Source organism: Cuculus canorus, chromosome 1, assembly GCF_017976375.1.
Source record: "Cuculus canorus isolate bCucCan1 chromosome 1, bCucCan1.pri, whole genome shotgun sequence".
NCBI lineage: Eukaryota > Metazoa > Chordata > Aves > Cuculiformes > Cuculidae > Cuculus > Cuculus canorus.
Genome location: NC_071401.1, coordinates 122,430,913 through 122,458,368, shown reverse-complemented (window position 1 = coordinate 122,458,368; position 27,456 = coordinate 122,430,913). Strand labels below are relative to the sequence as shown.

The window sequence follows — 27,456 nt, the reverse complement described above, 5'->3', positions numbered from 1 at the left end:
GGGAGAAAAGAAATCTGTAAGGCTAAGAGGACTAGAGGGGGAAAAGAGAACATCTTTTGTCTGACCTGCCCCTAAATTTGGAGTCTAGAATCTATTGCATACCATGTGTGTGCCATGATCCTCACAGCCCCCCTGGACTTGAACCTAGAGACTAAGGGACATTAACAGGCAGGCAGGCATGCTCTCCTCTCTGTTAGAATCCTAGTTGGAGTTACAGCAGGGTAGGGGGCACAGGACAGAGGCAGAGCAAGCATGAGGCCTCAAATAGAAATACCTGGCTAAGGTGGTGGTAAATGCCCTACTTCGACCTGTTCTGGAGAACTCATCCACAAGTAAAATCCTGTCCACGTGTAAGTGCATGGTGGCCAGAGAACCCGTAGGCAGGCTGGGATTTGGCCAGAGGTGTGCGTGAAACTAAAACACAGGACTGCACACACAGGAACACTTGGGAATGAAACCTTTTAAAGGGCAATAAATATATAGGGGTGGAGGAAGAGAGCCTTGAGTCTGCAGACTGAAATCACATGTTCAGTCAAACTGGCATAGAGAAAAGCAGAATCGGTGTTTTAATTCTGGCAAAGAGGTAGCATTTCTCCAGCTTGGAGACCACTGCCCTGCTCTCTGAAAGGAGGCCGAGGAGCAACATGTGCTGCTGCAGCTGATTAACAGTGCCCCCAGCCGGTTCGCTGGAAGAGCGCCAGTTCACATGACTGGAGGAAAACAAGGTAATGTACATCTTGCACATCACCTTTCACCCCAGAAAAACTTTCACAGTCAGACTCTGATCCTGCAAGCCCTTTGCCAAAAACAGAGGGTCCATTCCTCTGAGGAACTGCAAGAAAGGTCCTACCCACACAGGTGCTGTGCAGCACTAGCTTACCTAGGCTTCAGCAGGGTCAAAGGGGATAACGAATCACTTAGGGTTTTTCTGGTAAAGCCAAGAGCGAATGACAGAGTATCAAACTCAGGAGGGCTTTTTCTAGTGAGGAGCATACCAGTCAGTGCCATGAGCCATGTCAGAATCAGGCCTGAAATTATTAAGTAACCAGATGGTGCTACAGAGGCAGTGTAAATGCAGCAAACGAGACGTGTGTTGGCAAATAGATATTAAAGACATACTTTCCACTGCTTGTGGGGCGATTTCCTATTGGAAGCTGAACTTTAAATAGAATTAAGTTTGGCACCTCACAGTCTCTCTGGTCAAAACACTTATTAGAAGAGCTACTATTGCCTCATTGTAGTACAAAATCCCTTAAGAGTGCAAAAAAGCAGGAAAGTTCTATTGAAAAGAGTAAAAGCAAGATCAAAAACTGCATTACTATTTCCCTAAAGTGAAACAAAGGGTCATGGAAACTTTCACACAGCTTTCTGGACAGCAGTAAGGAACTGGTTTTGCCCAACAGCAGCCACAAAGAACTGTGTAATGAAAAAGCAGTTGTGGGAGAAGGAAAGGTGTCATTTATAAAGCCAGTCTCAAAGTTTGGCAGCCTTGCATGCTTTTGCCCAGAACACCAGTCAGGATTTTGCTCGTGATTGTAAGCTTGTGGTCATGTGGCTAAATTTTATATTTGAAATAATACAAGTCAAATGGACTTCTGGAGAACTGGAACAGTATAAACAGTTTATACTTTGTGGTTGTCATGCAGTGTTAATGCAGACAGCTTCCTGTCCTCCAAGACATCTACATGGGCACGGAGTCCCGGGGAAACACTAAAAAGCTGATCGAAAAGACGTAGAGTGAGGCAAAAGATGAAATTTGAAGGGGAGAAAAAATATGGCCAAACAATACTGTATTCCAAGCCCTAGAAATAACTTAATGCAAGGGGTAGCAACAGACCATCAGTGCAAGTTTAATTTCCCATCTCCAAAACAGATCTGGGATTGAGCCAACATCCTCATCCAAAGACTCTGAAGCAGTCTCATTCTTCCTCTCCTGAGCTACTGACAGCATGTAAACATTCTGTCCAACAAAGGCAGAGGCATGCAGGGGTGAATAACGGTTGTGTACACCATGTTTCTGAACTTAATGTATATAGACGGTCTGCATGATGCCAAGAAGATCCTTGGCTTTTTGCGTGTGTTTCTCCGTAAATGTAGTGCATCTTCATGGCTTTGAGACCGTCACTGAAGATGAATTAGGTTGTGAAGCAGAGGCAGAGCCTTTGTTCCTAGGGAAGTAGTAGCTAATAAAAAGTGTCAAGGAAATGCTGTGAAGTGTCAAGGAATGACAGACAACCTGTCCACCAAGAGATTCACCAAGGAAGGAGGCAGAGTGCTCTGAATTCTATTGTCTTTGTTCCAGTTTTTCAGTTTCACAGAATTGTTGACAGTGACAGTATAGTAAATGCATGTCTTCCTAGAGAAGTGACAAAACACAGCCTCCTTGTAAACCTCTGTTTTCTCTCCCTGGAAGGTGAAAGCAATGAGCTGTTTCGTAATATACCTGTCCTAACACACCATCTCCACCATGTTCAGCCAAGGAAGCAGGTTATGACTTGCCTGGAACATTGTAATGTTTTCTTTTTACATTCTCACTTTTGCTACTTTGAGTCACTTCCATTATTCTGAAATTCCAATCATCTCCCCCACAAACGTGGCGTATACAGGTAATTTGATGGCTGTCATCTCTAGTTGACTAGTAGCACCTAGTTCTAACAAATTCTGACAGGCCTACTGAATCACATTAATCCATCATTACCACCTAAGATAAGTCCTCTCTGTGGAATGAGTATCTGGATGACAGCAAAATCAGATAAACCAAGTTTTTAGCTGGACTGCGGCGTCTGCGCCGTGCCTTGCCTTGCTTTGCATCCACCCAGAGGGTCAGTTCAATATTAAACTGTGAAACAAATAAAACATACTCCAAAAGGATACATAAGAGTGGGGATACCACGTGTTGCCAAATACTTTCGGATGAGCCGCTCAGTACCATACCAGTTGAAACCTTTTGTTGCATACCCAATACGTGGAAGATGCACAGTTGCTGAGAAGAAAAGAACAGAGAGCACATGCTCCTTAGGACAAGATATATATCTAGAAAGCACCTAGATAAGGACTTCAAGTTAGTCAACAAGAATAGAAGAAATATTCTGGACACATCATGTCTTCCATGGAGATCTGTCTTACTTCACTTCAGAAAATACAGGACAAGAGAGGTGGAAATTGGTCACCATCTTCAGCTGCAATCACACGTGTAAAGATTTACTTTCTACTGCACACTTACCATTCCTTTTCTTGGCTGCTAAATAAATCTTCTTCAGGCCCTTTTCCAAAGCAGACAGCTTAATGCCAGACAAGTTGTTGGACCGATCCCGGTGCTGAGCTACAATCAAGGCCAACTAAGGAGAAAACACACAAAACCATGAAATGACATCTATAAACAGTCCTAAGAGACACAGTGATAGCTGCTGGAAAACTGCATTACTATTAGCTTTAATAAATGAGAAAAAGCTCCTTTTCTCTAATGTTTAACTGCATATTCAATATTCGGTGCCATTATAATTATTGGGAAAAAGACAACATTCATTTCACACAGCTTCAAAAACCTGTGGTCAGAGCAACACAAAAAGGAGCTCCTCATTCTCACCAAGTCTTGTCCTTTTGTCCTGGATTTTTTATCATCAATGGGGAATAAGAGCGTTCCTCCTAACTCCAGGTCTGTCCAGGAAACAAGAACAGAACAACAATTAAAAAATCAGTCCTGAAGAGTCAGCGGTAAGTTAATACAGCAGTGATTTCATTGTCACATTCTGCATTTTCTCCTTGGCTTTCTTTATCTCCTCCTGATGGTTTCAGCAGTGTCAGTCCCTTTGCCAAGAGAAGCAAGACAGACGTTACCCACCTTGAGACACACAGACATCCCAGTTAAAGACTATAAATGGAAAGAGACACACTGAAGCAAGAATAAAGCATTTCTCAGGAAATTAAAGAAAATAACAAATCCGCATTACAGCATGATGTGCATTCCTCACAAGCTGCATGCAGCTCAAAATTGCTAATATGTGCTCAGGAGAAGATTAGCACCTAGAAGAAACCAAAGGTCCAACTGAGTACTGCCTCAGGGGGCTTTCACCCTTCTTAAAAGCACTTCAACAGAAGATGCAGAGGTCTGTCTTATATGGCAAAAAATATCCTGTGAATAACTAACAAGTTTTTTTTTTTCTTTTCTTTTTTTCTGTGTTTTGGAGCGTGGATCGGAATGACCAGGCCCTACACAGGGTTCTCTCACTCCTAACAAGTCACGTCACAGCACCTGCTATAGTACTACTTTAAGAGCTAGGAATGCACATATCTAGAGAAGGAGGTAAAAACATGAGTATCAGGGTATCCAGGCACCTCCCTTCTGCAAAATCAGTGGGATTTAAGCTCTTCTAAGGTCGTGTTTTAATCTCTTACCTTTCATCTTTCCTGCCATCTCATATATTTTCCTTGGCTGATCAGAACGAGCCTCCAGAGCCGTAAATAAACCACCCCTCCCCCAGCGGCCAGAGTCATCTAGAATGAAATGACAAGTTAGACTCCTCTTAGAAAGTGAGGTTGAAGACCACCCTTGCAGGGAAGGGACCTACTCTGGACAAATGCATCAAATGATACTCAAAACCAGACATGGGAACCACACATGACCTGAAGTCAACCAATACTCAACTATCCTAGAGAATAAACCTCAGCCCCTCAGAAAACCAAACTTGTTACAGTTCCCTGAAACTCTGTGGGAAGAATTCCTTCTTACTGTCCACTAAGGATGCTCAAACAAGTACTAACCATGGCACTGAGCCTAAAAATCTGTTGGCATCCTTACATATATGCATACAGTTGCACAGAGTATGCATCTAGTATGTCCCTAGATTGGTGCCTTGGGCTTCCCACAACTAAATGTTTGTTATTTGCAGGCTTTTACTTAGCATTTCTGCTTCAAACATGAGGGGTTTGTGCTGGGTTTAACAGAAGCAAAAGCAGATTATAATGTCCTGCTATAGCCCTGGTCAGACAGTGGTCCAACCCTGATTCAGGAGGAACTCCATAATCTGAATTTCTCTCACTTGGCTTCAGTGTCTTAAAAGAAGTCCTTAAATTAGAGACTAGCCTAGAGCCTCAGTACTGTCACTGTTCAGAGACAAGCACCGAAAAAGAGTAGCTTTGACCTAAGCCTCTGGAATTGCTTATCTCTCTCCACTGACTGTAAGAAGGAGACAAATTTCAATATCTCAGTTCAATCCCTACAGCTTACATGCTGCCTCTGCACCACTCAAGATTAGGTAAGACTCAAACCCAAATTATTTCAGTCTGGATGGGAATTAGAAACTGCTAAGATAATAGTAGGGACAAATCATCTCCCTACCCCACCTCACCCATCAACAATCCTGTTGTTGTAAGTTCTACCTAGGCAGTGGACAACGATGGCATCCTCCTCTTCTGCTTTGGGGTGGGTGACATCTCCCATGATGTACTTTATACTGTTCAAGTCTGCATCTTCGTAGTGTAAATCCACATTCAGCCCAGCCTCATCCTCCTCGAGCTCTTCCTCAAAGTCACTTCCCTCTGAAGGAAGGCAGGTAGATGTGTAATGATTTTCCTCCCACCAGGCCATCCTGAAACAAAACCAGAGAGGATGATGTTCAGTGAAAATCAGAGGGGAGAAGGGGAATGCACCTTGTTTTAAATCACTACAGTGAAACACAGGAGACCCAGACCTGCATCCTCTCTGCTTCCATCCCCTGTTTTAGACCAGAGCCAAGTTCACCACAGTTATCTGAAACACTAAGAGCCACATGCCAATGTGATAAGCCAACTGCAGGCATGGAAAAAGTGAGCATATGCCAAAGGGCAAGGACCCACTTATGGTGGTAAAATGGAAGAATAACTAGGAAACAAGGAGGAGAAAGTTAAGGCACATCACAGAGTTACAGATGTCAGACCAATACGTAGGGGCCAACTTTGACATTTTAGAAAGCTTCTCCCACAAGCTCAGTCTACATTCAGATGTGGGGTTCTTGCTCAGGCCAACCTTTATGAATTAAATTAGATATTAAGTCAGGCAGCACATTCAGAGGAAAATAACTCTTGCTAGGGGCTTGAGACAGTTTTCCACCTTCACACCCCTGCATTATGCAGTCTGAGCACACACATAAAAACAACCTGCTGTATGAAGATAAACCTCTCATGAGGGTGGCCTGCAGCCATTTTGTCGTCTTCTCCTGACCTCACCCTCAGCCCTACCTGCCGGAGTGGATACAGAGCACCACTTGTTTTGGTCAATCAGACGCATTTCTAGAGTACAGCGTAACAGACATCAGTTTACAAGTAGTAGATGCAGCACAAACCATACTTTTTCTTGTGTTCAGCCTCTGCTTTTGCCTTCTTCTTTTCCTCCATAAGCCTTGCTCTCTTTGCTGCTGCTTCTTGGCGCTTCTTCCTCCTAGCCTCCAGCTCCTCTGTGCTCAACAAGTGCTTCCTTCTGGTTGATGGTTCCCTGAGGCCTGTGAGAAGTACCTGGAGAAAGAAGGAAGTATCACAGAAACAAACTGCTTATCTGAAGATATGCCTGGTGCCCACTTTATCCTACACTCGTTTCCTATTTGTGTATTTGTCCACAGGCCTTAATCATCAGATCCCAACTGTCACATAATATGTGATTTTGTGACCTAAGTTTATATTAGAGCCCTGCACACTGATCCGTTATCAGAACTGCCAAATTGTCAGGCTCTCAGATTCAAAAGCCTACTTTCCTCATTGACATCCAAATCTTTTAACAAGCCTTCTGCAAGCTGTAGATAAAAAGAGAAAACTGTCAGACTCATTTCCCACAAGCAAATGAAAAAACATCATCTCTCTTGTCATGTCTTTTGTCTTACGTTTGCTTTGTTCCGTAGAGCTCTCCCTTCTTTACTGGTCTCTTCAGTCAAGGCTTTCTGAAGATCCAAAAGCTGATCAAATGCTCTTTTGTCTTCTCTACTCGGTTCTTTTGAATAATCTTTGCCTTCATACACATACATGTGATCTTTAAAAAAGAATTTAAAACGTAAAAAGGAACTGAAAGCCACTGCCACCAAAAGCGTACAGCGACATCAAAAGAAATTTGGCTTCTTTGCAACATGGTTCTACCCCCAGCAGAAAGAGATGTTCAGTCTTATTTTCTGTATGACTAGTGTCAGCATCATGTAGAAACAACAGAATCAAAACTTGCTTCCTTAGGCAAAGGCTTTTCATTTAAGTAATTTATACTGGCAAAGAACCTTCTTTTCCTATTTCAGTCAATTAACTATTTTAAGTTGTGGCTCCATCACTGTTCTCCAGTCATTTCCACTTCTGGCACAAGGGAACTCATTGAGCCATGCTATCTTGCTACAGGCAACTCCTTTAAATGGATAGAAAACTTTCTTTTGAGCTCCCAAAAAAAATAAGCACAGAACTCTGTTAATCCAGAGCTACTGCTCATCAGGTGAGCTATTTTCCCCAATAAGTATTACACAGTGTGCTACCATTGCTCGTCTTTAAGCTAACAACTGAAAATACCACTCTTTTTGCTAAGTCTCAGCAAATAATTACTTGTTGCCAGCATCTGCTGCACAACAGACAATAGGTAACCAGCAGGGCTGTATTTCTGCTCCAGACACAGATCTATATTTAAGTGCTACTGTGTACTCAACACAGAAACTCAGTCTTTCTCACCGTGACACCAGAAGAGGGAAAGTATCCTTAGAATTTATTCTCATACAGTATGCGACTATGAAAGACTAATGACAATTGCGTGACATTTGGACTGGAAAGCAGAGAAGGTTTGTTCTAGGTATTTTTACACCACGACTCTGCATTTTTTTTTTTATCTCACATGTTGGATTTTTTTAAGGCCATTTCAATCTGTGATTTTTATGGCCAATAATCTTTTGTTTGGAGACAAATACAAAACACCTGCTATAATAGCTCCTCCTTAAATTAGTGCTATATCTCAGTTACTATTGTATCTCTAAAGCTGTAAAACTATCTTAATGTTTCTCTCTCGGAAAAACAGCAGCTGCAATTTGAATATTTCCCATTTTTTCATTAATTTTATCTGAGGCCTCAACATATTCAAAGCATATTAAGAAATCAGGCCCCCAGCCACCAAAACTAGGCAAGTATTGTCACCATTATCTTACAAATAGGCAAAAAAGGAGACAAAAAAAAAGAAGAAAAACACCAGTAAACATTCCGAAACAAAGTCTGTGGATATGCCACAAACAAAATCCAAGTCACTTAATCTCAAGTCCACTTTTCTTCTTGTTGCCTGAAAAATGCCACCTCTGCCTGGGAAGCCTCCTCTACCAGCACCCAAGTGTCATAAGTTTCACAAGTATTTAGAATTTTAACTTACTCTCTGTATCTTCCTCTTCATTCTCTTCTTCATGTGGCAGGACAGTGTCCATTACCCACTTCCCTCCTTTTGTCTCCCCAAGGATCTTTTCTAGGTCCACATCCTGTATGGTGCTCCCCTCAGAGGAGAGCAGTTTATCCAAGCCATATTTCAAGATTTCACTCAGCTTTAAAAAAGACAGAGGGAAGTTCGGTATTAATATTGCCTAATTCCATGTCAATCCCAATGTCTCAAGCTTCTCAGGCTTAAGTGCAAAAGATGCACGGGTGGAAAAACCTAAGCCTAAACATTACTTGTCAAAATACTTGTGCTTCAACACACCTAGTTCCCCCAACACCTGATGAGACAGGCCTCTGCAACACACCTCCCTCAAACATAACACATCCAGGCTTGAATGGTCATTTTACTTCAGGACTAAATGACAAAACAGCATTGTACTGACTGCATTTAAGCAGCTCTCCTCACAGGCAGAAAGACCAAGTTTGGTTTCATCCCCAACTCCTTTAAAACAAAAAGCTTACAAACCACAAAAATCCATGGGGAGAAAAATATCAGCATGGAATTTCCTATGGGCTCAGTTCCACTTCTCCCGTGAAAACTGTAATTGCGGAGATACATGCTCATGGGGCAGCGAGGGAAAAGATACACTAATTTCAAACCTCTGCCAGGTTTAGCTGTACACAAGGGATATATTCCCCTAAATGTCACTTTGCTTGAGGTTTTCAACCCAAGTTCTCAGCAAAAAACCCAGGTTTTAGGTAAAAAATTATAAATCCTGCCCTGACTTCTAAGACACAATATTTGCCTAGAGGTCAGCAGAAGGTTGATTACATTTCACACTAGCAACCAAAAGCTAAGTACTTATCATCAGGTCTGTTTGTGAGAGCAAAGCTCCACAGAGAGGTAAGTTCTAGAAACAATGAGTCAGCTTCCACTTCAGACCTGTTATAATTAAAAATAAACTAGTAAAACAAGAAGACGTTCTGCCTTCTCCTCTTCTCCAAGAAAACACACCCTTTTTCAACAATGGATGTGCCTCAAAATTGTAAAAACTGTCTTCAAACGTCAGATCTTGTCTGGACCTGGGATGTCATTTTAGTTCCTAGGACATGCAAAAACTGTTGTGTCAATGCACATCTCCCCCAAAGCCTAAGTGTTTAGCTAGGTTCATATCAGACATAAATATGGAAACACTCAAACATTTCTAAAGATGTTATTGGAGTCAAATTGAGGCTATAGCTCCATTTTACCTGTAAATCTGATGCTCCCTGAGGCTTGGGCGCTCCCAGAGCAAACTGTCCCCCTTCTACAATGGCATTTGTCAGACGGAGCTTAGAAGCCGCTCTTCGGTAGATTATTTCTTCAATCGTATCTCGCCCAATCAAGCGGATAATTTTTACAGGCCTTGAAAAGTTTAAGGAAATTCTTATTATTTTCTTTTTCTTTTTGAGGTGCACTAAAGCTGTTTCCTTGCATAGAGCACCATCCCTCACCCACTCCTTTGGCAGGGAAAAAAGGGCAAGAACAAAATCAACAAAAATAATCAGCAGAAACATAATGCTGATACAACTGCTTCTTAACACAGGAGAAATGCTCATTGCAAAAGTGCTGGCAAACCTCCAGATTCCTCCTTCTCCTCCAAATCTACAAAACTCCCACCCTGGACACGTGACAAGGACAAATACTGCATGAGACTGAAATAGAAAAAAGAAGACATAAAATCCTCTGTTCCCCTTCTTTTACCTTCAGTCTATTGTACTTCAATCCTCCATTGCCTAAGGATAGGGAAAGCAATACAGAGAGACCAACAGAGTCAGCAACGAAACCAGAAGTAGCAACGTTACTCACTTGTGCTGCCCAATCCGGTGAGCTCTTGCTATCGCTTGCAAGTCATTTTGTGGGTTAAAATCACTATCAGTAAAAATAACTGTATCTGCTGCTGTCAGGTTCATGCCAACTCCACCTACAAAGGAGGTTACAAAATATGTCAACAGGAGAAAGCAGAGGAGAAAAATGGAAAATTTATGCTATGCAAGGTTCTGTCAGATCCGATCAACTGTATCTAATTCAAACCATCTCTCAACTCCAAATATAAATCTCATAAGGATCTAGAAAGATGGGCAAGTCTTCTATTTCCAGCTTCCAGCTTTTTGCAACAGCCCCAACCAAAGTGTACTGCACCACGAAGTTAAAACGAAAAAAACAAAGCAGAGGGGAGTGGTTGTCAAGACTGATGAACACTGACATATTCTTGTGCTGGCAGGCAGATTAACCCAGCAAGCACTGGCTTCACTGAGGCTACGAGGGACTGCCCAAGTCATGACTTGGCTGCAGCGCAGAAGCAACTCATATAATAAATACACCATGGAAAGACCCAGGGCACCAGGCCCAACTATACAATAACCAGAGCCAAGGTATTAATAAGACTTAAAGCTTTTTAAGGTTAAGGCTTGGGCTCTCACAGAATGGAAAGAAAAAAAATGCAGTTAATTATATTTTTTCAAAACCTTGTGTTGTGACTACAGTACGTAGTGAATAAGGGGAGAGCCTGCTGCTTTCATTTCTTCCAGCTCATGCCAAGCATCTCTTCACAGTAACCAGAACATCCCTACAAGTGCACCTGAAAAAATCTTTGTCTATAACAGTGATGCAAATACTGTTAGCACACCCATTCCCAGCTGAACTGAAGATGCTCTGGCCAGACATAACAATGTGCAGTAAAAAACAACTCTTAAGTCTGGCTGACCTGGTCAGGGAGACTTCAGGCACCGTTGCGAGAGACGTGCCTATTCCCACCATCTAGCACTAGGCACTTCTCTTCAGTCCCTCTACATACTCCCCTGGATGCACTGCAATACCGTAGGAGCCAGGGTCATCCAGGGAAGTTGGACCAGAAGCCCACAGGAACACTTAGCTCAATAGTGGAGACTAAGCAGTGTGGAGCCCTCCTCTGGAGACAAGCAGAAGCCTGCCTCCGTGCTTGCATAAATAGAGAGACAGGGAAGTTTGTATGTAGAAGAGTTTGTCTGAGGAGCTAAGGAGAGGGAAGAAACACATGTGGCAGTCCCATGGTGCTCTTTGGAGCCTCAGGACAGTAAAAGGCTCTCATGGGAATCTGCCTGCCAGATAGCGTGTACGTCTACATTCCGTGAACTCAAGAAGCAACTCCACCAGCTTACTTAAAGGAATTCCATTCCCACTTAAAGTCAGGTGCTTGCAGAAATAAAATGCTATTGAGATTCCTTAAGCTCAGCCTGGCATGGGGGCAGGCTTTATGGGACTTGGAATAAAAAAAAGTAACTCAAGTGGCTGCAATATTAAAAGTATCTTGGCATCAGCTGCTGAAATGAAAGCACTGAAACCAGATGTCCTAGATGACAGACTTAAGTTTAGGATGTGGCTTGTCTCCCTCAAAAATCCCCCACATGAACAGGCTCTGCAGGATTCAGAACTCCCTGAAATCTTGCCAGAAAGAGCAAAAGAAAAGCACAGAAGCAAGACGGGTTGTTTGTCTCTCCTTCCCTTACTTACCTGCTCTGGTGCTCAGCAGGAAGATAAAGATGGGCTGTTGACCAAAGTTCTTAATGGCGAGATGTCTCTCTTCACCTCTAACAGAACCATCCAGCCGCTCGTAGCTGTAGCCTTTGCAAACAAGCAACATGTATGTTTCTGAAATTCTATCCATGTTCTTACCTAATTCTCTACTGTCTCACTGCTGTCCTGAACCTTTTTTTGCCCAAGCCTCCTGCCTTGATTCTCATTTTATTGCCTTTGACTCCTTCATTCATTCCCAGTTAAACCTCATATAAACTTAAGCAGTGACCCTGACTTCCAGATTGGCCATCGGCAAAAGGTAATTTAGCTGAGTCTGAAGTACAGACTCCTAGCATTTAATTTACTGCTTGGAAACACAACAGGAAAATTCAGAGCCAAAGTGAAAGAACATTAGCGCACAGTTCCATTTCAGGCTATGCTGTGCTGGCTGTTGGGCCCACAAAACAAGCCAAAAACCATTGTATCCTCCTTACGCAAACTCCCACAGCTTTCAATGTGTGCTTTCCTGTGAGCAAGCAGTATGGGATATGGCCCTACATTTGGCTTTATCCTGCATTATTAGTTGTCCAAAACCATAAATGCCAAACAAAAGCCTCTTTCATGGGAAATCCTAAGTAGGCCTGGAGCCATGTGGACTGAAACAAAAGAAAACGTCCCAGGAACACTTTGCTAACCTTGCCAAAAACGGTCTGATCCAACCTGCCCTCACAGACATGCTGGGACCCCGCTGCCAACAACTGGTTCAATCAAAAATTAATTTCCTGGTATGAATGTGGCCCAATTTACGTTTTGTCCTGGACAAACTGAATCTAGAGCAAGCCTACTGCCTTCAATGCAATTACTTCAGGACTCAGGCACACAATTGAACACAGGTATATGTGAAACACTGCCACCCTGCCATCTGTTAGCTCATTTTATTGAGGAAGAAAAGCTGAAACTACCACGAAGAACTACACCGAAGAGCCAGCTCGTTTCAGTCAGGTAGTAGCACAGAAAAGAGCTGGACTCAAGACCCTCCAACTCACAGCACCACTGCAACAACATCATGGGTTAGTTTAGAATAGTTGGGGTTGGAAGGGACCTTAAAGATCATCTAGTTCTAACTACTAAGAAGCAATAAAACCTCATCACAGTCCCTTCTCTATCCTAGGCAGAGAAATCAAAAACATGGAAGAGATCATTAGGCTAAGCCCTCTTCCACCAAAGCATGCAGAACATACCTCTATAGTCCATGTAGTCTTGCATGATGTCAAGCAGCTGAGTCATCTGAGAAAAGAGCAAGACACGGTGGCCACTGGAAGAAGAAGATGAGACACCATGAGCTTCAACATACTGTGACAGCATTTCACAGAGTGGTAGAGGGTTACAAACAGCTTAAGCACTGACTGTCACATAGCAAAGCCTCTGTACACTAAGCCTCACGCCCTAAGGTGAGGTAGTCATGGCCCATTCCCTCACCATATATTCAGCCCCACATGCAGATGCAATCGTCATCAGTTGCCATGTCTAGTGTGTGGAGTCAGAGGTAACAAGGCTCTGGCTCAGCTCTGCTGCTGGCTGGATGCAGCCTGGTGAGGACCCAAAGGAGCTTGTCTAAAAGGATCCTCAGCTTCAACCTTGCACCACGAGGTCTTCCTTACCACATGACCTGCCACAACAGACTGCTCTCAAATCACACATGATAAAGCATCTTAAATGCTGGGAAAATGTAATATCAGCATCTCTGTGACAGTAAAGCATTTCCTCCTCCAGCCAATGACCCTCAAAGATCAAACTCTGCCTACAATCATATACAAGTGAGAAATCAACTCTCCTCCTGCCCAGCTCTAGGCCTTAAGACACCATTCTGTTTAAATCAGACTTCACTACAGAGCAGAACATGGGCATTTTGAAGACCAAAATTCGCACAGCGCTGGTCCTCTGGCAGAGGCATCCAAGGGAGAGGTACCCACTCGCAAGGTGCTATACAGTGAAAGGACAAAGCCCTCTACAACCACATCCGAACCTCAAGGTCTGTTGAAGCTCTAGCTTTTGGAGGTAGTGAAAAGGAAATCACAGCCCAATTAAGAGAGAAGGTAGAATCTGTATCATGCAGGAGGCACTGCTTCACAGACTGCACAAGAATGCAAACCACAATTTGATTTGCCTCCCACCAGAGAGATGGAGGGAAATACCCATGGTCCTTGGGTTCCAGGATCTGAAGTCACCAGAGCTCAATACAAGGAGTTCTGAATGCCACCCCCAACACTGAAGTTTCAGCTTATTCTTTGGTTTTGGTCCAATCAAATTTCTTTTTCACAATGGCTATGCATTCTGCCTCCCAGGCTGGCACAGGCATGGAGGCAAAAAGGAACTCAACTGATGCATTGGAAGCTACTCTCAGGAAACCCAAGGTAAACCAGATATGCTGAATGTATATCAAATGGTTATTCCGCCAGGTTCCCAAATATGGCAAATATGAGAACAAGTGAGAGAGTTAGTCAAGTGTTTTGAGAAAAGTTTAAAGGGAAACTACAAAAATCTACCATCTCTAATGCAGCTGCTTCTACTGAAATGACTTCTTTCAGGTAGTCAGTAACGTGCAATAAATAGGGCAATACTTGCACTGCAATGAATCTCTGCTCAATCTATTGCTAAATAAGGTAATGCCTTCCCAGTTTACCTCTTCTCCCTATGTCAACCCCACTCCTTGTCCCTCACCCCAGTATGACATACCCAGCATACAAGAATGAAAGAAGTTTATCCAACAAATACAGCTTGCCACTGGCTTCAACAATATGATCTCCAATCTCAAACGGTTCTGGCTCAACACCTGGAACAGAAACGATTTTCAGAAGCAGACCTAATACTATGCAAGTAACAACTCAGAGGTCAACTTTAGTGTGTCTGCACTGCTAACTAGTGCCAAGTGGACCCCCAAGATGCTTGCTTGAAAAGTGATGGTCCTTCTCCATCTCTAAACACTCCTCTCAGGAGTTCACAGAGCATTGCAATTTCATTGTTTAGGTGAGAGAAGACACATAAGTGGAGAGATGCAGTCAGACACTCAGACCTCACACAGTTCCCTACTTTATTCCTCACTATTGATAAACTGTCATGTGTTGGAATTGATCACAAACTCACAGCTGCTATGAGTACAACACTGTTTATTTCTTGCTGCTTCTAAACATTACACTGCCAAGAAATAACAGAAAAACACTACGTAAATCAAGAAACTTTTTATGTTTGCTGTATCAAGAGAAAGAACAGCTTTCTTACCATTGAAAAGGTATGGATGGGCAACACACTTCCGAAGCTGAATTAAGACATTTTGAAGTGTAACCTTCCTTCCTGTTTCACTTTCAAATGCATCTGGAACAAAGAGCACGGAATAGGAACTGAGTAGGAAAGCCCATGCTTATGCATGCACATAGCCGGGAATGTCCGGGTACCAAGCACTACTCTCTGCAGTGCTTCAGCCCTGGAGTCTCTCTCTCTGCCCATCATGCCTGTATTTGAATTTCCATCTCAAGACTAATGCATTTGTTATCAAGGACCAAACAAAATTTTCCCCAGGTTTTATCGGACAAGCCTTTAGAAATGAGACCCTGAAGAAAACTACTCTGTCTTGTCAAACTCCGTGGAACTTTCTGGACTCACTGGAAAGGGTAACTGGCATTTTTCTAAGAATGAATTATAGATCTAGAAATCATCAAAAATAGTGAGAGAAATTTGGTGCAGTTCATTTGAATTTTACAAGAAAAAAAAAAAAAGTAGTACAGTACAGTTGAGATCTCCTGGGCAACCAGGAACTTAAGAAGGGTTGCATTTTTGTGAGGAGAAAAAGAAAATATGGGCACATATGCTGATGTTAGAAGAAGGCAGCTCAGACTGCCTGGTGACATTTATGCAAAATGCTAGACCTAGGAAAACAAAGGGTCTCCATCCCTCCCAGTTTTACTTTCTGTACAACATAAAGCACTGGCAAGCCATATGACATGGTATGCATAGATAGAGGAGGAGGGATTCAGAGAGAAGCAAATAGTTCCTCTCTTATACCTCAGGACGCTTTGTTACAATTAGTTCATACACGAAATGACAAAGAGCAAGCTATTACAGAATGCTGTGGCTGCATTGTGTTGCCTACATGGTCTTGTGGTTTCTGAAGAAACCTGTACCTGCTTCCAGCAGGTTTAAATCTGCTCTATGGCATCTGTGCCACTATTGGAAAATATGTAGAGATCCACAGGTCTAAAGTTGCCTGTACCACCCTCTTGTCTGGACACAAAAACATGGGATAAGAGCAGGCTTACCTCGTGGTAAGTTTTTTTAACTACAGGCTGGCCAAAAGCAGAATCCTGAAGCCGATCCTCCCTAGCTCTGCAACAGCTCAGCTCTAGATACATGTCTTTTTTTGATCACAAGCTAAAACCACAAATCAAGCAGCCCAAAGCATTGAATTTGGCATGTCTATTCTATGCATATTCTGCAGGCCAAAGTATCTTATGCTTCACTACAACAGAGCATGGATTTACAAAAGGAATTACTTCTGGTTTTAAAATTAACTGATAGCATTCAAAACCCTCAGTTACCTAGATCTTTCGTCAAGATGGCCTTGTAGTACTTCCTCTGCAGAGCTGACATTCCATGGTACAGAACCACTTCCACCTTCTTTGGCAGCTCTGCTGCCACCTCCGATTTGACTCTTCGAAGCAAAAATGGCTGCAGAAGATTGTGCAATTCTTTGGCTATACAGAGGCAGGGCGAAAAAAAAGAGAAGATAACTACATTAAATATAAGGAATTTATTATACCTTCAGAACTATACTTTCAAAAAAATGTATAAGGAACGTTACATCTATTAGTAAAATTAATCAAGCTCAATTTTACAAACAGAGAAACTAAATCATAGCTGCATATCTGAAATACATAAAAGCTACATTAAGGTAAGTAATCATTACTTATAGTGGCTTCGTTTTAAAAGTAGCCCTCATTAAAAGGAAGCAAATAAAGAGGACACAACATGCCTGTTTCCTAGTCAAGATAATAGTTGGTTCTCATTGAAGTATAACATTGCGTATCACTGACCTGACTCACTCTCCTTTTCAACCGCTTGGTAATACTCAACAAATTCTTTCACTTGTTCCCTAGGAAAGATGTCAGGCTCAATAAGGCTGAGTAAGGAGTACAGTTCTTGGAGGCTGTTCTGGATTGGAGTGCCTGTGAGTAGCAGGCTGAAGCCTACTGAGAACTGAAAGAATCAGCAACAAAACAAGATTATTAGGAAAAAAATATCTGGCATGAAAAGTTACCTAATATACAACTCCACCCACATCACTCTTAAGCTTAACTTAAGGATGATAAGTGGCACGGAACTGCCCACAGAATGCTGTAAACGTCTGCCAACACCATTCCACATAAGGTATGGTGTGACAGTGAAACAGCTCCACCAAAGTGACTAGGATGACACCAATGCAAGGAAGCCAACGTGAGCAAAATAAGAACAAAGGGCAAAACCAAGACTGTTGAAGTTCTCAGATCCACGCACCGTGCAGTCTAATACTGTACACTCAGGGTTAGGTAACAACAGATGATCGGGAAATGCTGACAGAATAGGACAGTGAAATGAAACCGCAAAGGATAATGTTCCATTTCTATTTGCTGGCTAACTCTGACAAATACAGCAACATTATCTAGTCCATGTTACTTACAGTTAATCCCTGCAAAGAGACTTGGGGGATATGATTACCTTTGAAAAAATACAAGTTTCTCTTAAGTTTGGTAACAGAAAATACGTTATGAGGAGAGCTAAGGCGAATCATGCCTATTTCTTTGTTACTATAATCAAAGCTCCTAAAATACAGATATCATGGACAGGAATTTAATAAAAAGAAATATTTTTCAAGGCTTTGTAGTTCATTGCTGCTGATGCCAGCCCAGACCTAATGCCCATGTTTGACTGCCATGACAAGAAGTGCAGGCTTCACTCAGGCTTTCATTGTACTCTGGCAGGGTGCTTTGGAAGCTGAACAATTCTACTATTTTCAGTAAACAAGGGTAGCTCCATTAAAAGGGACAGTGGAAGTCAGCAGTTGATGATATGAGGTCCTATGAACTAGGCAAGATTTCCTTCACCCTTCTAGAGCTGGAGAGTGCCCCTTGTCAGTTTATGTTGCCTTATCAGCCAGATTTCTACTTCAGCAGCACAGCTGTGTCTCAGCACTATGTCTGGATCATTTTGGTTTTTAACTCTCTCAAATTGCTTCAATGTGTCAAGCCCAAACATGAGACAGAATGAGAGATAAGCCCCAAATACTGTCCACCTCCACGCAAAGCCAACAAGATAGGCCTTTATCTGCCTGTCACTAAATAAGGGAATCTGCTTACCAACTCTGATGGAAACTGGTTGTGCCAGACCTCAATAGATGCTCAGAAGGATAAACAGAGTATCTGTATGCTATAGTGAATAGGGAAAAGTCTTTAGACACTAGAAAATAGAGGGGTTATTTTACCTCAGAAAGCGTCTTGTGAAGTAGAGAACTTTGATTTTTCAGTCTGTGAGCTTCATCTACGACCAGGGCAGCCCAGTTAAAGCTGAACAAAACACAAAACATAATCTTCAGTTAGGGGCTGACAATTCATTGTTGAGGTACAAAAACACTGAAATAAGTGGTGCCTCTGCTTGGCTGAACTTGAGATGGTTTCACTCCATGAATCACAAGTGGGGTGGGAGGAATTCACAAGTACTGGTTTTCAAGAGCCAACACAGCTTCTCAACTACAGACTGGATGAGCTTTTCTGAGATCAAATCTAAGTAAATTCAATTGAATTTGATGCTTCTCTCTCCGTCCCCATTACTACAGGGAAAATGACATAAGCACAACTTATTGAAACATTCAAGGAAGCCTACGATTTGGAAGAAGAGACACGAAACCAGGCTATAGCACCTGTGCAAAAACTCAACAACCATCATGAGGTAGTGACAGCACAGTGATCACAAGTCTTTCTCAAATCACGCAGGACAGGAGCTTCAACTTATTGTGGATTCATATAGCTATATGCAGTGTCTCCTCAAGCTGGCTGCAGGATCACCGATGATCTAGTAGATCTCTGAGGCTTAATACAAACTCCAGATCTTTTCAGGTCTCGGTGTTTGCGCCTGCTTCTCACTAGGGTTTCAACTCCCACATCACAAAGCAATTTCCACACAGTCAAATCTGGCTGATGGGTAAGCAAGGGAGGGGAAGTATGACCCTCCAGCTTTTCTTATCCACACGCTTCTCTTCGCACTGGAATAAAGGGCTGGAATCACAGTAACTTACATTCTCCTCACAGCCTGTTTGCTGTGATTTCCCTCTTTGCTATTTAAGAGTGGTTCTCCATTACCAGGACAGTAAAATGTCATTATTCTTATTCTACAGGCTCAGCAACTGAATTGCAGAGGGGACGCTGCAGTGAGAAGCACTGCAGAAGCTCACGTACAGAGCAGAGTCTGATCTCTCATGCACTATATTAAAGCAGGGCTGTTGCTCAACTCATTTATGCTGTTACACTGCTTGTAAGGAGGGGTGGTGGTGGGACATCTGATAACTCTGATCCAGCTTTACAACGTGCTCCTGCAGAGGACAAGGTACAAGTGATCAGTAACCACTTTTTTCAGAAGGAAGACTAGAGGGCAAAAAGCCCCAAACTTGACTGACATGGCTGTGAGGTTTTGTGCTAGTCTTAGAAGTAGGAAACTGCACCAGAGCTGACATTTCTGTGACACAAGGGCTACACACTTGCTCTCCCTGAGTATTACATGCCAGGGATAAACTGCAAAACAAGCAGAATCATATGCAGCAGTGAAGGATATGATATGGAACAGCAAAGGTAGTATAGCCATGGATACCTTTCATTAGGCCTGGCTTCTACCATGATACGTTCATCCAGCACAACCTGGTATTTCCAAGAGTGGCCAAGGACGAGTGCTTTGCTGAAAGACAACAGGGTGCCCACAGCAAGTCTGACTAATCTGGGACATCAAAACTGTGCCAGCAGGGGCCACTGTGTTTCTTCTCCTATAAAGATCCCGAGCCATTCACGACATCCGGCTGCTCCTGGCATTGGCCACAGCACTTAAGTCTTCTGCAAGGCATTGGCACTATTGCTAAAAAATATGAAAATTCCTCCCCATTTCAAGAGTAGGCTTCTGTAAAATCCTGCACAACCATGACAATACTTTCTACAGGCTGAATTTCAGCTGTACAATCAGTCTTGCTATCACTCTTGCATAATGCTCCAGAAGCCCTCCACAGTTCTGATTAGTGGCAAGAGTCAATAAGCTTCAGGATGTTAGCACATGATCACCTCAGTATAAGACAAGTCAATTTTAGCAAGTTTGCATCTAATACCTTTATAATCTGAAGGTCTTAAAGATGTCCTCTGTTCTAAATATCAGTCTTCTGGACTGATATTTAATGTACTGCTCTAAGTCACGATGTATCATACTATTCTGAGTTATCTGGCTTGAAAACTGTCCTTGGGGGAAGTTCATGTACCTCTTTGCTGACACTAAAGACTGTTCACTAAAAGTTGGTAAAGAAAAACCTCTAATCACAAGCAAAGAGTGTCCTTGGCTCTTGTCAAACAAGCGTGGGATCTCATATACATAGAAACACACACTTAAGAAATAACTAACAGAAGCGCAGAATTAAATTTGAAAAAATTAAAGCCAGACTCACGATTTCAGAAATGCTGCATCTTTCAGACAAATCTGCAACAAAAGAAAATGAACTGTGATTAATGATTTAAGTAAATACACCAGTTAAGAAACACGGCATCTTTTTGTCTAGTTGCAAACCTTGGTGAAATGGAGTAGAGTGAAAGGAAGCCACATAGTGCCTGAGGAAAATAACATGACAGCTACTGTAACCACAAGCTGTGGTGATCCTACTTTTTAACTCTTCTCTGGCAAAGCATGAGAGGTAAAATCTCAAGTAACCAATGGAAATCTGCAGACATCATATGCCACGTCCTTCACTTTCAGTATGAAACACCAAAAACACTGACCAAGGAAGCAACCTTTTTCTGGTTCCTTCCATTTAGGGCAGGACAGGACCATCTTAGGAGAGCTCTGATCAGATTCAGCCTAAGTCCTATCGAAGTCCTCACCATTTTGCAGTCCAGGAACGAGAGCTTTGTCTGCGGGGAGCAGGCTGATAAGTGCACAAAAAAGGCAAACTTTAAGCACTGCCTGATTAATAGAATCTTAATAAATATCACGCATGTGTATGCTTCTATTAAGTGTTAAAGGTCTGTAAGGCACAATGCAAAGACAATGCAGATACCATTTAGGATCAGTGAAGGATGGACATGTGCCTGTTTCCTTTTCTCAAGGTGTGATAGAGCCATAGGTAAAACTGGAGTTAGAGTACATGAATTGTTTCAGGGACACAAAAGTTGCAGCAACTTACTTGAGTTGGTGAAATGGGATACAGAGAGTAGCCAATGACTGAGAAAGGTCTGAGACCAGTACACAGTACCAGGCATGACCTGAGTGGTACAGAGGAATGGAAAAGGCAAGGAAAAACTTAAGCCCTCCATTCAAAGGAGGGTCCAACATATGGACATATGTCCAACATACCTCATATGTTGTCAAAAGCGCATGGAAGTGAGGTTGTTCTTTCAGGTTCTGTTGCAGTTTGGGTCGCTCCTCCTTGCTGCCTATGTATGTCACAAAGGAAAGGCCTGGAGCAAATCTGTTGTCAGGAGAAAGATAGAGAAAACAGTGAGTCACACCAAGTCTTTCATACGCTTATGACCCTTAACCCCATTATCAAATATAACTACTGCACAGATAATGAGTATCTCCTACCCTCCTGTGAGATGTGGCTGGATCTTAGCTTTTGAATCTAACCCCTTCCCGATTAATTTGCACCTCAAGTTGGCATCTTGGCTGCTGGTTCTGGTTTGGACAAGTCCTAAATAAACTATGCTCTCCTTGGTCACAAAGTTCAAGGTAGATGACTGAAAATCAGTCTCATAGCCCACCTGTAATTCTGAACTGAAAAAGCTCATGAGAAGCAGGTGAACGAATACAGTTTGCTCAGCTGAGACCAAAGAACTGGACTAAATCATTCTAAAATTAAGGCAAACAATGTCTACAGATAACATGTCCAAGTCAGGACCTCAAAAATCTATCCTTTTACTCAAAAAGCAGATAAAACCAGTTCTGTGGAATAACCGCTGGGACCATAAAATTCTTCCAATTTAATCCCACCACTGACATTTGCCTGTGTTCCTCCTGGATTGCTGTTCACTGCTGATCTATGAAGGGATGCGCTTTCCTCCAACTATTCCAACCATAAGTCTATCCAAATCAGCTCAGCTCACTTCAGAATATAACCTGGATGACTTCAGGTGCCAAGAGACAGCATCATCCAACAGACACACAGATAGACTTCTGTTTTAATCTTTAACTTTCCACCCTCCCTCTTAAAAAGAGTTTTGGGCTCTTAGAAATGTATAAATTATGGGCAGAGCAAATGTGTCATAACCACAGTCACTGCACCCCCATGAAGACAGGCTGCATGCACAGATGTAAGGAGTTTTGCATGCACACGTGAGCATGCCAAGAAAGATACTATTCAACTTGGGTCTTACCTTTCATCATACAGAATCCTGGCTGTCTTCAGCAGATTTTGCCTAAGAAAGGCTGAGCATGGAGGGTTACAAACCAATAAAAAGCAAGGGGCTGATAGGGGCATTTGGACTGAAAGTCAGGCAATGCTGTAACTGAGATGAATTAATGTATATCACAGCATTGTAAAGACTATGCATTAACTGCATAGCTTGCACCGATTTGTTGGTTTAGTAGCTTCCCTTGTCACTTTCTTTCCTTTTGAAAGGAAGAAAACTGTCAAACTGAACACATTTGAAGAGAATCTTTGTAATTTGCTGTGTAACAGTATGATGAGCCAGACAACCGTTGAAACTCACCTCTCCAGTTCTTCCTTCCAATTGCTCAGAACGGACAGAGGACAAAGTATCAAAAATCTCTCGTTGTTCGTTATTTTTTTTGTCAAATAAAGAAGTAGAGAAATAGTCTAGAAGGCAAAGAAAATAAATATTTCAGTGACAAGGACAGGGATCAGCTCAATAACCTGAACCTACATAAACTGTCTGCTTGTTGAACCTGATAGTGAGTTCTCACAGGTTCTCTAGCACAAAGCAGAGTTAATAGAAAATCAAATGAGATACACCATCAACGAGAAAAAAACTTACATCCCCAAAATGTGACTTCCATATCTGGAGCCCCTTTACAAATGCCTTTCTCTCAGTCACAAAAAAAAAGATTTACCATACATCACTTTCTAAATCTACCAGTTTGTTATTTAAGACCCACTGAATACCACTAGCTGAACCTAAGGACAAGCATTCATTTTCCAACAAAACTGAAACCAATTTAAAAAATTACAAAACGAAAAAAAAGCTCTGAAAAATTTACACTTGTAAATTTTAATCCATGTGTTGACAAACTCAAAAATCACCTTGCCACAGGCATGCCAAAATTACATCATACTCTCTGTAATAGCTGTGCCTTGTGCCTTCATCTTTGCACACTATGAATTATGGTGTCTGTACAAAACAGCCACTCATCTTTTTACAAATCCTTGAAGCCTTTTTAGGATGTTACTCAGGACTCAAGCATCGGTTTAAGTGAGCAACAAATGAAAGAAACAATGAGCTCTCTTTTGAATATGGACTTCATGATGAGGCTGCTTAACTGACCAATCACTAAGGTACTTTTTCATTCTGCAGAAACACTGTGCTAAAAAAAAATGATAGGCAAAGAACATTTTCCAGAAGAAGATGACACACCTGACAAGTCTTCCCAAGACCCATCTCGTCACCCAGGATACAGCCATGCTGGACTTCGTAGCATTGCACCAACCACTTTACACCTTCTACTTGATAGGGACGAAGCTTGATGCCTGGAAATAAAAGATATTTATTACATTTACACAGTCATCCAATACACTCTACACACAGTTACACCCTGAAGCCACCAGAAATAGGTCCTGCCCATAACTGACCTTCCCAAACACTTACCTTGCAGGAAAAGCACACCAGTTTTCAACAGAAACTGGTTTATCCTGCTGGAGAGCAGACAGTAAATCCATTAAGTTAAAGGATATTTGGGAACTTGCACACACAAAAATGCCCCAAGTCATTAGAAAGGTCTGTACAAGGAACCTAATCTGATAACTAAGTTGCTACGTTGCATTCCTAAAAGACAGTTTGAGTTTCAGCTCCAGCCACATTTTTTAAATATGTAAGTATGAGACCCAGAGACATGCTTGAGGCTACTGGAAATGTTTGCAACAATCTGCTACTGTATAATAACCACCCATTAACAAGATGCTCTCCAGCTTTCCTGCACAGACCTCAACTGTAGCTACTACCACCATTGCAATCCTTATTATGGGCCACAATATGTCAAAAACCCTACAAAATAGGACTTCTTAAAATCTTTCCTTGCCCCTGGACTCAAGAGCTGTGTATTGTTAATTACATCATGCCATTGCTGCTCTCTTCTTCCTGGGAAAATTTGCATGCTGAGTGCATGAAGTAACTCATCAGCCTGCAGGGAACACTAACTCAAATTAGCACAAGGACTGATATTACGGCTCCCCACAGCTAAGGAAAATGGATGGATAGCCAGGGCAGTCGCCTTCAACACCTGCCCTTCCGGCAGTGGAAAACACTTTAGAACATTCACCCTCAACACCAACTCACATTGAGGCCAGTGAATGCAGCCCTGTTGACCTGGTCTCACAGCACAGAGTCATCCAAGGCTGTGCTGACACACTGGAGTAGTAAAAGCTGGGTTTAGAGAGCCAAGACTCTGCCTAACCACCACCCCCAACCGCAAAGCCAAGGAGAATCATAGAATCATTTGGTTGGAAATGACCTTTGAGACCACTGAGTCCAACTGTGTCTATCCGCAACTAAACCAGACCTCTGAGAACCTAATCTACCTGGTTTTTAAATCCTTCCAGGGATGGTATATGCACCACTTCCCCGGGCAACCTGTTCCAGTGCCTGATAACCCTTTCAGGGGTGGCATTTCTCCAAATATCCATGCTAAACCACCTGTGGCACAATATGAGACCATTTCCTCTCATCCTATACCTTGTTACTTGGGAGAAGAGATCAACATCCACCTCACTATGACCTCCTTTCAGGCAGCTGTACACAGTGATAAGGTCTTCCCTCAGCCTTCTCCAGGCTAAACAACTCCCAGTTCCCTCAGCCTCATAAGACTTGTACTTTGGACCCTTCACCAGCTTTGCTGCCCTTCTCTGGACATCCTTCAGGACCTCGATGTCCTTTTTGTAGTGAGGGGCCCAAAACTGAAGACAGTACTTTAGGCATGGCCTCACCAGTGCCGAGTACAGGGGAAGGATGACTTCATAGAGTCATAGAATAGTTTGGATTGGAAGGGAACTTAAAGATCATCCAGTTCCAATCTCCCTGCCAAACACAGGGACGCACCCCACTAGATCAGGCTGCCCAAGGCCCCATTCAGGCTGGCCTTGAACACCTCCAGGGATGGGGCAGCCACAGCTTCCCTGGGCAACCTGTGCCAGTGCCTCACCACTCTCATGGTGAAGAAATTCTTCCTTATGTCTAGTCTTAATCTCCCCTCTCCAGTTTACACCCATTGCCCCCAGTCCTATCACTACAAATCTTTGCAAACAGTCCCTCCCCAGCTTTCTTGTAGCCCCCCTTCAGGTACTGGAAGGTTGCTAAGATCTCCTCTGAGCCTCCTCTTCTTTGGGCTGAACAACCACAACTCTCTCAGCTTATCCTCATATGGGAGGTGCTCCAGTCCTCTAAATATCTTTGTAGCCCTCCTCTGGACCCACTCCAACAGCTCCATATCCTTCTTATGTTGAAGATTCCAGAGCTGGACTCCACATGAGGTCTCACAAGAGCAGAGTAGAGGGACAGAATCCCTTCTCTTGACCTACTGGCCATGCTTCTTTTGATGCAGCCCGGGACGCGTTTGGCCTTCTGGGCTGTGAGCTCACACTGCCAGCTCATGTCGAGCTTCTCATCGACCAGCACCCACAAGTCCTTTTCTGCAGGGCTGCTCTCAATCACATCATCCCCCATCCGATACTGAAACTGTGGATTGCCCTGACGCAGGTGTAGGACCTTGCACTTGGCCTTGTTAAACCTCCTGAGGTTCTCACAGGCCCACTTCTCCAGTCTGTAGCCACTTCCCTGCTCCTGCTTGGAAAGCAGAGCTCAAAGTGCCAGGGAAGCTCGGTGAGGAGCTACCAGCACAGCAGCCACACAGTGCTCTGCAGCACTCGGGCCTGGGAGCCACCTCTGCTCATTTCAGCCCTGGGGGTTATAGACAAGCACTAGGGCAGTGGCAGGGCAGGGGCGCGAGATGGGGCAGAGGGAAGAGGGAAAGGGAAAAACGGTAGGGGACAGAGGGAAGGGGAAAAAGGGCAGGGGAAAGAGGGAGAGAAGGGAAGAAGCGCAGGGGAGAGAAGGGAAGAAGAGCAGGGGGAGAGAAGGGCAGAGGAGCGGGAGGAGAGGGGAAATGCTAGGCTACTGCCCGCCCCGCTCCCCCCGCTGTCCCCCGGCGGCGCCCGCTGACCTGTCAGCCCCCACTGGCCCGTATCCGCCTCCCCCAGCCCCGCACAGCCCGCCCGGGCGCTACCGGCCCGGCGCAGCGCCTGCAAAAAGCGAGACATGGCGAGCGAAGGGCAGGAAGATACAACCCGGCATCTTCCTTCCGCCACCGGGGGCGGGACCGGCAGCGCCCCGGCGTCAGCCTGGCATCATCACCGCGGGACTGCCCGTCCCACCGAGGTTAGAGGGCAAGCACCGCCCCAGCATCACACAGTCAGTCACCGGGTTGGAAAAGACCTCTTGGATTATCGAGTACAACCATTCCTATCTCCCGCTAAACCATGTTCCTGAGCACCTCGTCTAGCAGGCTTTTAAATACCTCCAGGGACGGGGACTCAACCCCCTCCCTGGGCAGCCTCTGCCAGTGCCTAATGACCCTTTCTGCGAAAAATTTTTTCCTGATATCCAGTCCAAACGTCCCCAGGTGCAGCTTGAGGCCATTCCCCCTTGTCCTGTCCCCTGTCACTTGGGAGAAGAGGCCAGCACTCTCCTCTCTACAACCTCCTTTCAGGTGGTTGTAGAGAGCAACAAGGTCTCCCCTCAGCCTCCTCCAGGCTAAACAACCCCAGTTCCCTCAGCCGCTCCTCATAAGACTTGTTCTCCAGCCCCCTCACCAGCTTCGTTGCTCTTCTCTGGACACGCTCCAGAGCCTCAACATCCTTCTTGTGGTGAGGGGCCCAGAACTGAACACAGTATTCAAGGTGCGGTCTCACCAGTGCCGAGTACAGGGACAGAATAACCTCTCTGGACCTGCTGGTCACACCATTTCTGATACAAGCCAAGATGCCATTGGCCTTCTTGGCACGTCCGGGCTGAGTTTTCTATAGGGACTGGAGGACGGGCATCATCCCAGTATCGCCCAATCACTGCGGGCCACCT

General features: G+C 43.6%; 1 protein-coding gene across 2 annotated transcripts; it reads right to left on the bottom strand.

Moving 5' to 3' along the window:
* CHD1L (chromodomain helicase DNA binding protein 1 like) lies at positions 1-26,708 on the bottom strand. 2 transcript variants are annotated; one of them, XM_054051802.1, is made up of 23 exons: positions 26,543-26,708; positions 23,746-23,858; positions 22,864-22,970; positions 21,509-21,623; positions 20,607-20,638; positions 18,396-18,477; positions 16,972-17,134; positions 16,477-16,632; positions 15,164-15,256; positions 14,621-14,717; positions 13,126-13,199; positions 11,882-11,992; positions 10,199-10,313; positions 9,601-9,754; positions 8,351-8,516; positions 6,852-7,018; positions 6,326-6,489; positions 5,380-5,588; positions 4,396-4,494; positions 3,587-3,657; positions 3,224-3,338; positions 2,875-2,983; positions 1-2,183 (listed from the first exon to the last, which is right to left on the bottom strand). In XM_054051802.1, the coding sequence occupies exons 1-23, from the start codon at positions 26,637-26,639 to the stop codon at positions 2,105-2,107; spliced, it is 2,688 nt and encodes an 895-aa protein (XP_053907777.1). In that variant the 5' UTR covers positions 26,640-26,708; the 3' UTR covers positions 1-2,104. The 2 variants fall into 2 exon arrangements, with proteins under 2 accessions (XP_053907777.1, XP_053907785.1); XM_054051810.1 differs by having other exon boundaries at positions 5-2,183; positions 6,852-6,997.
* Between the last annotated feature and the right edge of the window lie 748 nt (positions 26,709-27,456).

Coding starts and splice junctions, on each gene's coding strand:
- CHD1L (XM_054051802.1), bottom strand. CDS start 26,639: ATGTCTCGCTTTTTGCAGGCGCTGCGCCGGGCCGGTAGCGCCCGGGCG. Junction 6,490..6,851: donor CTCTACGGAACAAAGCAAAC/GTAAGACAAAAG, acceptor TTCTTTCTCCAG/GTACTTCTCACAGGCCTCAG. Junction 3,339..3,586: donor GGACAAAAGGACAAGACTTG/GTGAGAATGAGG, acceptor TTTTCTCCTTAG/TTGGCCTTGATTGTAGCTCA.